Genomic DNA, 14,137 nt, shown 5'->3' on the forward strand with positions numbered 1-14,137 from the left:
TAAATTAGTATAAGGAGTACGTTTAAGTTAAGTTTAGTTAGTAATAAATAAAATAACGTACAGTATATTAATTATATTNTTATAATAATAAATTAAAATAATATATATATATATATATATATATATATATTAAAGACTGATTTTAAATAAGTAATATCTTTAAAAGCAATGTCAATAATTTAAAGAAGAAAACAAATTCTTGCAGAGTATCGCGATAAAAAATGATGCTATTAATAAGAGAACACAATGTTTCTTCAAAAAGAAAATGTTGCAAAATTCTAATCTCTAGGTTGAATGTGGCGCCGACATAATGGAATAGACAATTCATTCCTAGCAGGCAAATAAATCCGCTAACATTCCACACTAATCACGCTCGGTATCTGCTTTATTCCGCTGTACTCTACTTATGTTGTTTACACACCAGGACGATTAAACCATTTTTTATCGCTTTACGCGAATTACACACGCAGTGTGCCGAGCAAGCTGAGCAGAACACAATTATATTATTTGTTGAAAGAAATTATTATTTATTGAAATCTTGGCAGAAATATCTCGGAGTCTTTATAAGTGAACGAATCTGATATCACAGTATAAGTTTTGTAGTACAAGACATATGTATATTGAAATAATAATCGGTTCCGTTTTCTTTAGGTACATTTATAATAAATATTACTATCAAATTTTATGAAAAAGGAAACTTAACAAAAGGAATCACGACTATGTATAAATAAAATATTTATATCTGTTTAGCATGGAATGGGTATACCTTCAGTAAGCATTCTGCTCCATGAAGTTATCAAGCTGATGTACCATGCAAAAGTAAAGGATCCAATTTTCATCAGGATTGGCACTTGCGGTGGTATCGGTCATGAAGGTGGTACGGTAATCATCTCAGAAGAAGCTCTCGATGAAATGATGAAACCTTATATGGAATTGGTTAGTGATTTTATAAAATACATATATAATAATAAAAAAGAGCGAAAAAAATTCGATAAGTTTAAAGCTTGTTATATTATTGTGTTTTTATTTTTTCTAACTAAATTAATTAATTAATTTTGTCTGCAGACTATGATTTACGATTCACGATTATGATTTACAATATAAAAGAATTAGGAGAATTAACACTAGAAATATTAAAGTCTGGTTTGTAGTTTTTTATAAAAATTATTCAATGTTGTATAAAAATTATACAATGTTTTTTATTCGGAGATCTTTTTATTTCTAGATTTTTCTATGTATTTTTCTTCGTGATTACCAAAATTATTATAATAAATAACAATTACCATTGTTATGATAATTTTTAGTTTCTTGGACGTAATGATAATTACACAAAGGAAAATTAGTACATATTGAAATAAAGTTAATAAAATTTTTATTAACATCATTACATAAAATATATACATATATTTTTCAATCACTTAAAAACTAGAGTTGACTCAACAATATGTACACTGGACTTGCAAATACCAATTAAGGAAATATCGGAGCAAACATCAATTACAGTTAAATAGTACAAATTACAGTTAAATAGTACAAATTAATTGTCAATAGTTTTAGTATTAAATGATAGTGCGTTGCAGATGGTACTTGGAAAATTGGTGCGTCGACCAGCCAAACTCGACCGACAGCTAGCTCGCGATCTAAAGGGTTTGGCCCATCGCGATGATCCTTATGACACCGTGATTGGCAAAACTATGTGCTCAAACGACTTCTATGAGGGCCAAGGCCGCCTGGACGGCGCATTCTGTGAATTCACCGAGGCCGACAAAATGGAATACCTCATGAAGTTACAAAAGGCTGGCGTAGTGAACATCGAGATGGAAAGCCTTTGCTTTGCCGCTCTAACACATCACGCCGGCATCCAGTCCGCCGTCGTGTGCGTGACGCTGTTGGACCGACTCAAAGGCGACCAGGTATTATATAATTTATGTAATTTATGTATTTTCGGCACTAAGCTCTACGCTTGCGAAGAATCCTATATATATATATATATATATATATGTCTTGAATGAATTTTGCGTCACGAACAGCGAGCTTTCGCGAGTTAATTTGCATTCTCATTTATATGCACTTTGCAAAATTGTGACAATTTCACGAAGTAAATGCATATTGTTTGTCGAACACAGAATTATTAATGAACAAAATATAGTTACATTACAGCTTGCTAATTTATTCAGATTGTCTATAATTAAACTTATCTATAATTCAATATGCGAACAGTCAACGCTATTGAATGTTTAATTTTTCGAAATTAATCGAGAACCACCTCTAAATTATCTTCATAATTTGTAAAGGTTCTGGCGCCCAAAGAAGTGTTGGAAGAATGGCAGATGCGACCACAGAAGCTGATCGCACGCTATATCACCATGTACCTTCAGCGCAAGGGTCGCCTCTCTCTCGAGGGCTCACATGGTTCCATGTACGTGAAGAGTCCACGCCGATTCAAACTGGTACAGCAGGAATCTGAGAATTACGATTAAATGATTCTTAAACAATCTAATCTAAATGTGCAGCCGCGAAGATCTCCCAAGATCGGACACGTCGCCGTCTGCTCGACTATCGGATGTACTTATGCCGCTCAAGCTGTTGTATCCATTTATTTGCTCGCGAAAAGTTGATTAATTCGCGAAGAAAGTCGCGTGATAACAAAGTATTGAAGTACAGAAGAGAGGAATTGAACGAAGGATTTGAGCATAGGAAAGGAGCATTTGAACAATTTACATATCATGCATCACAATACGATATTTTAGGCGTTTCTTGACAAATTATTGTAAACGTTTTATTTCTATGCATAATATTCAAATTGTTCAAATCTGCTTCTTCGTTAATTAAATCTTCCCTTAGATAGATTCCCGCTCGAAATATTAAAGAAAAAAAATTTTGTCGATGAGAATACTTCCGAGAACGGTTGACTTGTAACAGTTAAATTACGCAGTCTTGCCTTGCATTTTAGACTGCGTTCCATTATTCACTGCAATAAATATTGAAAATCTATAATTCATGTTACACACATTATCATAGATTTTCAATAGTCACAGTAAGTAATGAAATGCAGCTTTACTGTGCGTATGTCAATTTTGTTAAATATTCAATTGGACATTAATTTATTTTATCAACGAGCTCCCCGTATCCTGCGTTCTGTAGATTATTAATAATAATATAATAATCATAATTAAGAGTCATACAGTTCCTCGCTTTGCGAGAAAGCACGCCGCCGTTGCGCACACCATGAAAACGCGTTAATTCCTGAGACCTCCAAAAATTAATACCGGAGCAACCGCTAAAGTTGTACTGCTCGTTTCGTGCGGTGATCCAAGTACAAAATGTGCAGAAACTTACTACGAACTGCGCTCGAAAACAATGCACATTTTTCACGACCATATCTTTCGAGGCCGGATTGCATCAGTCTTGATCAACGTGATCTTTGATCGTAATTAATAAAAATTGTTTTTCGATCTGTAAAAATTGCAATTGAATCATTAACTTAAATTCTTGCTGTTTAAAACATCAATAAAAAGTACATCCAAAATGTACAGAATTATAATCGCTATAATAAGAAAATTATTTGGAAGGCGTTAATCAAAATGATGCAATCGGTATCACGTAGTTCTGTAGAGATTTAATTTTAGGATTCGCTGACAAGAACGCTGCAACACGCGTTTACGCATTCGCCAATAATGCACAATGTTTGGACGATTTTTTTCTTTTACTCGTTAAACGAGCGATGATGATTCTCTCGTAAATCTTCAGAGATTTGTATTGAGAAATTAGACGAAATCCGCTAACGGACCTATTTCGTGATTTTATTATGGCTTGCGTGTTGCGTCGAGAGCAGTTTCGAGAGAACTTGTAAATTTAGCTACGCGCGTCCGTCGGCATGTAACGTACGCACCCGACGACGTGGAATCTATGTATTAGCACTTTTAGCAGTTGGATAGGAAAGCACATTCCATATATAAAAGAATTATATATATAAATATAGTCAAACAAATAGCGCGTTTTCGTTCGACTGTTACTCGTAACGTGGGCGAAGACTATGTACACATACACGCAATATAGATGTCGGGAACACATTCGCAAAAATAAACGTCCTAAACTGCATGGAGATTGAATTAGGAATTACAATAAAAGTAACGTTTCAACAAATTATATTTTCCTCGTATGCGTTCCGGAATATTGAAACTCAGGTGCCTAAGAAAGAAGAAAAAAATGGCTAATTAATCCTTTCTCGGTTTCCTGCTGTGACCAATATAAGTTATAATAGAGTAAAATGAGAATGACCGATTTGTCACAAACAATGTAACTGCAATAACATACGTACGTATATATTTGATACTTTTCTGTACGTATTTGTCAAGATTGATCAGTAAAACATTCGTAATTTTAAATGTTGAATATTACAATTTTGTTAAAAAATTTTAAAAACAAGGAAGATTTTCAAATTTTTCTATTACATCAAGAAAAAGAAGTTACGCGAGTTTAATAGCCATTAATTATTTGTGATATTTTCAGAACAGTAGATAAATTTCTAAGACATAAAATTATAACGTTTATTAACCCATTTTCGTATACACTAAAAAAAAATAAATACTAAATTTGTTAATATAAATATTTGTTCGAATAATTATATAAGTAAATATTTATTAAATAAATATACATATATAGTTATTTGCTACAAAAATTATTAATTTAATTATTTAACTATTAATTTTTTTATTGAGTAAATGTATTTACTGTACTTCTGCAAGTAAATGTTTATTTAATACTTACTATTTAAATACTTACTATTTAAAGACTATTTAAATACTTACTATTTAAAGAAATATTAAGATTTAATAATTTTTTCAGTATATATTTAAAATTTTAAAATATTTAAAATTCATGTGCTGTTATGCATATAATTAAATTAAAATTATAATTAAATTAAAACGAAAGATATATTAATCGCAAAACAAACATTATAAATACAAGGAAATGTAATTATTAATTATAAATTACAAAATATAATCTCTATAACAAGGCAATGTGCGACGATAATTTTAATGACAGCGATCCTTTGTCCATATGATTTGGCAAATACCATTAAAATGTATTTTAGGTTCAAGATAGAAATTTCTAATTATCCCGTAACATTTTATACTTTACAACGAAGACATTATTAAAAATATGAAGATTCAAGTACAGAATATAAAATACAAAGCAATATTTTGCACTTCCTCATGATTTCGTATCAATCATAACGCGAAACTGCGTATTAACGAAAAAAATACTGCCTAGTCCTGAGCGCCCACGTTACGTCCTGTTCGTTATGATTAATATTTCGTTACATAATAGATAGCAAAGTTGTATAATTATGCGATACATCTTTATTATACTGATATTAAGATGGTTGTTAGCTGATGCGTACAATTTGCCTTCGTCATTGCGGCGCGAGGAGTTGCGAATACGTAATATCAATCGTAATTGTGAAATAGTATGAAATTTTCCTATTTTATATTTTCTTAAATTTTTCGGCATATTGATGCCAAACGAACAAATTTGGCAATACTTTCATTTTTACTTACTTACTGTGTTTTTTTCTTTGACTTACCTGAAACATGTGCTCTGAGATTTTACTTTTGATTATTTTTATGTGTCCAAAATAAAATTTATAAAATATTCAAGAAAGTTGTACACGAATAGCAGGGTACTCATTTTTATTATCTTCACGCATAAATTTTGTTCAAGTGCTCTATGAATTTTTAGAATTTAATTCAGAACAACAATGGTTCACTTTTTCAAAAAAAATTAATCTTTTAATTGAAAAAATTAAATTTCTCTTTGCTTAAAAAGCAATATAATCATCGTTCAATCCTTTATTTTAATGTCTTGACAAAAATCTTTTTGTAAATGTATAATTTTTCACCTTTTTAATAAGTTTTATAACATTCTCGTTAAAAATGTAAAAATGAAAATGAGATAAAATCTGTGCAAAATTATTCTTTAAATTTCTTTGTTATTCGAAGGGTAAGGTTTTTGAGAGAGACGTTCGCATTATAATGAAATTTTCACAAAAACATAAACATTTTTACTGTTTAAAATTCAGATATACATTTCGTAGTGCATTTTTAAAGAAGAATCCTTTAGGAATAAGTCTTACTATTAAATTTTTCGTGTTCTTTAGAAAACAAATTAATCACCTGAACGTGAAATTCTTTACTTTAATGATTAAAGAGATGGATAATTATAAATTTATGGTAAAACATTTTGAAACATGTTTCTTAAAAAAAAAAAGACTCGAATCTTTTGAAAATAAATGTTATTTTTCTCGCGATCCTTAAAAAACAAAATTAATCACACCACATAATCCTTTAAGTAATTATAGATGAATAATTATGAATTTATAGCAAAAAATCTCCAAGTACGTTATTTAAGGAAGAATTGAATCTTTTGAAGTCTTACTACTAATACGTATCATTCTTGGAACAATCATATATTCTTACCGAATCTTGCTATCGCCTTTCGCGTTTCTTTTCGTTCCACGAACAACGACATATCTGTGATGCGTACTTATAACGTGTACGAGGAGTATTAACAAAATGTACCTAACATTGATACGTAAAATGTATGTATATTCGTGTGACGATCTTATCTATTTTCCTCGCGAGTGCGTAATGGCTATTTCTCTACTTACAATGTTATAAATTACTCTAATAAAACCTTCGTTGTTACCCCTACCTCCCTTGCATATAATATATACACTATTGATCTATTATGTCTCGTTGAGAGATATATGTCTCGTCGGCCAGACGTTCTACATTGTAAATTTGTTAATAATCAGCTATCTAATTGTATTGTCACTGTAAACCGTTATTTATACACTAACCCACAAGACATCTAACGTGTCCTTTTAAGATTCCTGGCACATGGGTTACATAAAAGAAGGATAAAAAGAAAGAAAAAAATACTATTGTTGATTGTACGTTATAAAAGGACAATAAAAAAATATTATGTACTTGACAATCTTAATTTTTTGTATTTCCTTCCTGAAGAAGATAATCGGATTCAACTAGAAAATTGCTTATTATATCTGAAAATGTGATAAAGACATGAAGAGGCGGGCTGAAGATGCAAAGATAATGCATATTTATAAGATAATGCATTATGAAATAATAACAAACAAACTTGTGTCTGAGGATGAATATCATATTTCGTAAATATTAAGAAGTGATGCATTACGCAAGGACTTTGCAAATTCTTTGACAATCCGACCGCTCGCCTCTTTGACAGACTTAGGTGGACATTTGAAGATCAGTTTTCACTTTAAGTGTCGATCGATGATCCAATTTGGCTTCTAGCTTCGTCGTTTTTCCCTCGTGAAAAATCCGCATATCAAATCCATAGAAATGGACAGACATGATATATTCCAAGAAAAGTCATATTTAATCTCTTAATATTGTCAAGGAAACTATAAGAACAATTCATATATTAGACAGTATTAGGCATTGACTGATTTTTTTATCATCTTACTTACAAAAAAAAAGGAAATATATAATATGTATTGACGTAAATTAAATTATAATTTCTGAAGAAAAATTAAATTATCTCTTAAAATCTGCTTTGCTTTTTATTCTTATTTTCTATTTTTTATTCATAGGTTTTAAAAAAAAGATCGTTTTAATTTTGTAATAATCAAGAAATAAAATACTTAAGTTAGTAATAAAATTAGCATTCATCAGAATACATTTGGCGATCGAAAAATAATAATGACAATTTATTTTCTTGTTATTGCTAAGAATGAAAAAACGGAGATGCATTGTTATTTCTTGATTCATCTTCGCACGGTGATCGGGAGTGTCGAGGGAGAAGGACGAGAATATGAAGAGCGATTTTATTATACTGGAATTTCAACTCCTTACACAGATCATTATTAATATACAGTTAGATGTAGGTATCGACACTGAATATCGAGTATAGAGCACTACTTCGTCACCGCGCCACGGCAATGACGATAATAGTAACGACGGATAGCGTGATGATAATATCATATAGCAATAATGATGACATCAATGTTCAGACGTAACAATCTCACTATGTTAATTGGGTCTCGCTTAAAATGTTTTTAAAATGCCTGTGGGGAGATTCATATATCCGTCTCGTTCGCGTTCGTCTCGTAAGTGTGACGCCGTCGATCGTTACCGCTGTTACTCTTTCAGAGCACTTCCGTTTGCGACAGAAAACGATATTCAACTAAACAAGCTCTCTAAATTCTTTGGAATGGAATCTCACTGTAAGATATTATAGTTCGTCCCTATTTCAAGATTGTCTTAATGTTTCAAGATGCTATTACGGTCCTCTGATTGATTCGTGACTGTATTTAAAACAGTCTTAAATACAAGAATCAATTATAGATAATCTTGAAAAAGAGCGACTCAATTTTCAATCTTTAAAAGAGAGATTTCACTCTAAAAGCAGAGAGAATATTAACAGACGCATTTCGGAAACAAAGCACGTTAAGTGTTATCGAACCGGTCGACAATTCGTATAAAAAAATTTCTCATTCTTACAAAAAGTTCTCTTTTTGAGTCCTTCTCTCGAATGATAAATGTCGTCCGGTTCCATGTCTCATAACGCGCTATAACGGAAGTTATATCGCACGGGCTCGCAGCACTTTGTGTAACGTACAGTTAGATGTTATATTCGGTTCTTTAGGTCTCTACACGCGCGTATAGGCCATAACTACTTCCTTTTATTGCCGTCGCTGTTCACCAGGAACGTAAGTATAAAACCGCACCAGCTGTGCAAGCCCGCGCTCGGTTTTGCAAAATTAAATTTTCGCTGTATCCAATGACCTACATATCGATTTATGTAGAATGTTAAAATTTTCTATTTTGTTCATCGTTTCTCCAATAATCCCTTGTAATATTACATAGATATTCATCTTTCAACTGTTATTACAATATATAACAAGTGACGGAAATATAGAATTGATAATTTACATAATGACAATGATATATATATTATCCAATTTTATATCATAATAGATAATGAATTGTTCTATTCTCTAGAGATACTGCGTTTATTCTCTATTCATCGTGGCGTCAGCATCGCGTCGAACGCGTTTAAGAAACGGGACAAAATTGTTGGATACATTTGTCTTAAACTACGATGATAATGATAATAATAATAATAATAACGCATATCTACTGTACGAATATCTTTAACTGTTGTTATATCAAATGTATCGAGTACACTGGAACAATATCTAAACTTAATCAGCCTCTTTATAATCAACAGCTATAAAACTCATCTTGATGTATCATAAATTTTATCTTAGCTATATATTATAATTATATATAATTATATCGTAAAAGTACCGTGAATGCGAGTCACTCGAGTCCCACCGGATAGACTCAATTCGACATAACGACATACATTTATTGTATATATCGTACTCTTACGTCTATATTACGTGAAGCCTTTAAACAAACAAGAGTCAGACAAGGTTCATCCTTGTTCGATTTTCATCCGTCCGATGCCATTAAAATGATTGTTTAGTTTTCCGTGAACGAAGATTATTTATCTTTTAAAGTAACTAGACTGTTAATAATTAGAACCAATTTCATTTTCATGTAGATTAATAATTCAATTACAAACTTTTCAAAGCAGATTTCACCTACTTTTGCGTTACAGCGAGCTTTGAAATTACAAAAGCGAGAAGAAGGCTGTCATTCTGAATTCATTTCTCAGATTACAGAAAAATTATCGTGGCTTTAGCACGGATAAGCTTATTGTAAATCGCTTGAGGCAAATTGCACTCTGCAAACTTGCTCGTTTATAGGCTTCATATAAGTGAGAATCAAACTCGTAATTAGTACAATATTCACTTGAATTAATCTTACATGCCTACGCGTACTATCACAAGTTGCCTAAAGAAGAAAAAATGTATCACTCTTATCTATGTAACCGAAGTTCTGCCATCACCCATCACCGATTGCAGCGTGAGAATGCGCTCTCTGGCATTTAGGAAAGGAACGAAAAGCAATGAGAATCGCGTTAATTTCCGATCTTGAGCCTTACCGACGTTGAAGCAATTCGTTTAATCACATTGCTCGGAAATTAACATCGTTCACAAGAATAAAACAAGTCAATCGATTGGAGGAGAACAGAGCGAGAATACGAGATTGACTCTTTCTATTGAAACTTGAGCATAGCAAACGACTCGACTTAGTCTGTATCGCTGAAGTAATCGAAGGCTTCAGCGAAACAATGATCAATTCATTTGAGAATCTAAAAAAATTAATCTCAATTCTGTCAAATTTAATTCCAGGATTAATACTAAAACGTATATAGAAAGATTAATTTTCTCTAATTCTAAAAAAAGTTCGTCCACTATATTGAATCTTTCAATAGTAAAAGCATCACTCTCATCAACAAATTTGCCACATAAATGTCTCTCAAAAGTTCTTTATGAACTTAACCATATGATCCCACGGTTCCATGAAGATATTGAGCAGGCATTGATGAGATTCTTGGAGAAACGGAATCCATCCAATTATAATTTCATTTTCAGCGATATTACATTACGTTTCAGATGTCATATCTAGGGTGTCAAAGAGTGGAACAGTGGGATGAAATGGAGCAAAATGGAGAAAAAGATACATGAACAACGTTTCGTCTCGCAAGAGAAATTTGTCATACTTTTTGGCACACCAGTTTCCCTTGTCTTCCATATCGTGACTTAGGGCTGCTTATTATGATAGTGGCATAAATCAAATCCTGAAAATCTTATTTAAGCGATTTAGAGTGAATACCGTTACATCAGATTAGATTGCACCAATAAAGATGATTCTGCTTTTCTATCTGTTGTTCGATCTAGATTTGAAAAAATCAAAGAAATCATTAAAATGCGCCCACCAAATACGGATTGTAATCTTTTTAAGAATTCGATTCTTACACCACCATCAAAATAAAAATCGTCAATCAAAATCGCAGATTCTACTCGTTCTCACTTGTGGATCAAATGAATTCGCCTGCGCGATTACTAACTCACGCAATATTGTTTTCGTCTCCAATCATTATTTTACGACAATACGAACAAATGCTATTGAGTGAGCTACATACAAGTGTATGCGTACTAGACCGTTACGATTAATGTAAATATATTGTCGAATATATCCAGAAACTCAAGCTTCAAGTTTATCGAGTTCAACTGTCCGCTTCGAGTTCTCGGCGAAACGTGTACGGCATTTCGACCGAGGGTCACTCAGTTCCGAGGGGATCCTCGATCAAACCCGATGGAATAATTAACACGTTGACACAGGAGCACGTAGGAGGCTTTCCGGATTATATGCACCGTATACTTTTGTAAAACAGAATCGAAACCGTGACTGGCGAAAGTTCACAAGTTCATCCGCCGGCGTTTCGATGATCGATATACCGTTCGCCCATTAGTATTAATCTTCGTTATTCATGTAAGGGACAAGGGCATTTATAATTAAATCCTTGGTGTTGGTCTGAGTATCCAGAAGAGCAATATCGATATACTGCCTCGTGCTCCTTCGCAACTCACAGCTTCGATTTGTTTAGGTGAACAAAAGCGCATATATCCATTTGTTAACTCTTCGAGCTGATTTCACACGACAAATAAGTGACTGCATAGTATATTTGAAATGAAAGTACAAAAAATCGACTTTTTCTCTTAATTTTTTAAACGTAAAATAACAATTAAATGATAAATTCCTATAAAAAAAGAATAATATATTATTTCATAATATATTTCCCAAAGAGTTAACAATATCCCTTTTTTTTAATACAATTAAGCTTATAAAGCGCGTACATCTGCAATATCTTTCCCTCACCGATACAATCATTAGCGCGCGCGCGCGTGCGTGCGTGCGTGCGTGCGTGTGTGTGTGTGTGTGTGTGTGTGTGTGTGTGTGTGTGTGTGTGTGTGTGTGTGTGTGTGTGTGTGTGTGAGAGACAAGAGTTAAAAAACTCTTAAACTCATCACACGCTTTTCGATCGATACCTTCGTCTATCTATGTATTTACAGGACTAGAGTCTTACTTAAAATCTCGGCTGCTTGCTCGAGGAAAGTTTCGAATCCAGAATCGGGAATCGATAGTATCGTCGTCGAGCAAGCAGAAAATTATGAGCATAACGCGTGTGTTACCTTAAGAACTATACTTACTTTAAATATACTACGCGATTAGTACCCACCGTTTTTCATACGATAAAAGTTACTCATCAACGCAAATTCACTTGGTATTCCAACTAGCACCATTCTACGGAATATCATTGAGACGCTTATTAACAATTAACACTCGACTGATATATAGTTTTACGCTTCTAAACTTAGCGTTCATTAAGATACATTTCCGTTTTATTTTAATAATTAAATCTATTGGTTACGTAATCAAACACTTATGCAATAATTGTACAATATTTTCATCTTAATAATTTTTTAATAAAGTTATTGAAAAAGTATTAATATATATGTACATATATTTTTTCTCATATATTCCCTTTACGTTATTTCGACTTCTCTACCTTAACATAATCTTCATTTCTTTAGATTTGTCAAGTTTAGAATTAATGATATAAGACTGCATGAATCGCGATATTCATTAAAGAATAGTATTCTTTTCTTCTCGTGATAAAGCTCGTATTTCCAATTATTGCGCATCTATCTGTTTTCTGTGAATATTCAGAGCGATAAGTGTTAATTAGCGTCACAAAAACTTCGTATTCAGTTTCGGTCAATTCCATCAAAAGCACTTAATCCAGAGCGTCATGTTGAAGATCGTGTTACTCGTTAAAATCTGCTCTCGACTTGCTTCTCATCGCGAAACATCAACAGCGCGGGAAGAATTTCGCTTTTCGTCTTATTACCAAGATAATAAAGCGTGCAATCTTCTTGCATGGACGATCTTTTACGAAACGTAACGCGTGTCTTTCATGCTCGATCCAATTTCTTACAAGTTTCGGGAGAAAAGGTCGACATTTGAGAATAAAAGGATTGATGGTATTTGCCAATATGCAAAATTCAAAATTCTGACTTTAAGCTGAGCTCGCGATCTTATATTGAAACAGGAATATTTTGATGGAACGATGTTTCGCGATTCATTGATTGTTCAAATTCATGATGTGAAACAGCAAGGTCAATACATATGTAATGAACAGTAATGGAGAGTAGAATTTAACAAGCTTATTAAAAATATATATTAAAATCATTAAATCATCTTTCTTTCAATAAAAACGTACTAATTTTAATATTTCAGTTAAAAATAATCTCAATTTCAGATCTATTTGACATAATTCGTAATGAGCTAAAATATTTATATTACTAAAAATTCTAAATATCCAATTTTTTTAAACGTTACAAATTAAACTATATGTCATTCAACTGTAAATAAATATTTTATTCCTGCGTAATAGTAGTAATAGTAGTGGATAATAGTAATGGTAGTATTAGTAGTAGTAGTAGTACTAGTAGTAATAGAAATGGGTAGAACTTTATCAGTCCCTATATGTCTGAACCTAGTCAAAGAGTCAATTAGATCTAAAGAGTTTCCGCTCGTAGTCAGTACGGATTACGAAATTTTTTCGTATATATGTGATGCAGGATTTGAAACTCGTGATCTGTTACGTGATATTATGAGTCTGTCACATGAATCTATATGAATCTATCTCTTATTTCTGCGGTTCCTGCGTAAATCACAAAAAATAAAAATAAAATAAGGACTAATAATAATTATTTTCTAATTCAACTAATTATTTTTTATAAAATCTAAATTGTATAAAAAATAATTAGTTAAACTAGAAAATTTACTTATAATTACTTATAATTAGTTAAATTAATTTTTCTAGTGTGTATATATATATATATATATATATATATAAAACTAATTATTTTTTGAAATTTATGTCAGTGAAGAAATAATTAATTAAACTAGAAAATAATTAGTCCTTATTTTATCTTTAACTGACTTATGCAGGAATAAAACATCTATTTACAAAACGACATATTAATTAAAAATCATCGTTTATTTCTCAATATGTGCAATCACTGCGATGGAATGTTAGATATATATATGTGTGTGTGTGTGTGTGTGTGTGTGTGTGTGTGTGTGTGTGTGTGTGTGTGTGTGTGTGT

General features: G+C 32.0%; 1 protein-coding gene across 1 annotated transcript in view; it reads left to right on the plus strand.

Moving 5' to 3' along the window:
• LOC105626911 (uridine phosphorylase 1) overlaps positions 1-2,480 on the plus strand; it is a 16,615-nt gene extending 14,135 nt beyond the window's left edge. The window contains exons 4-6 of the mRNA XM_012208203.1: positions 751-936; positions 1,581-1,913; positions 2,295-2,480. Coding sequence (XP_012063593.1) covers positions 751-936; positions 1,581-1,913; positions 2,295-2,480 — 705 coding nt within the window. The remainder of the gene's footprint in view (positions 1-750; positions 937-1,580; positions 1,914-2,294) is intronic.
• Positions 2,481-14,137: the final 11,657 nt, after the last annotated feature.

The sequence above is a fragment of the Atta cephalotes genome (genome assembly GCF_000143395.1).
Source record: "Atta cephalotes unplaced genomic scaffold scaffold00007, whole genome shotgun sequence".
Lineage (NCBI taxonomy): Eukaryota > Metazoa > Arthropoda > Insecta > Hymenoptera > Formicidae > Atta > Atta cephalotes.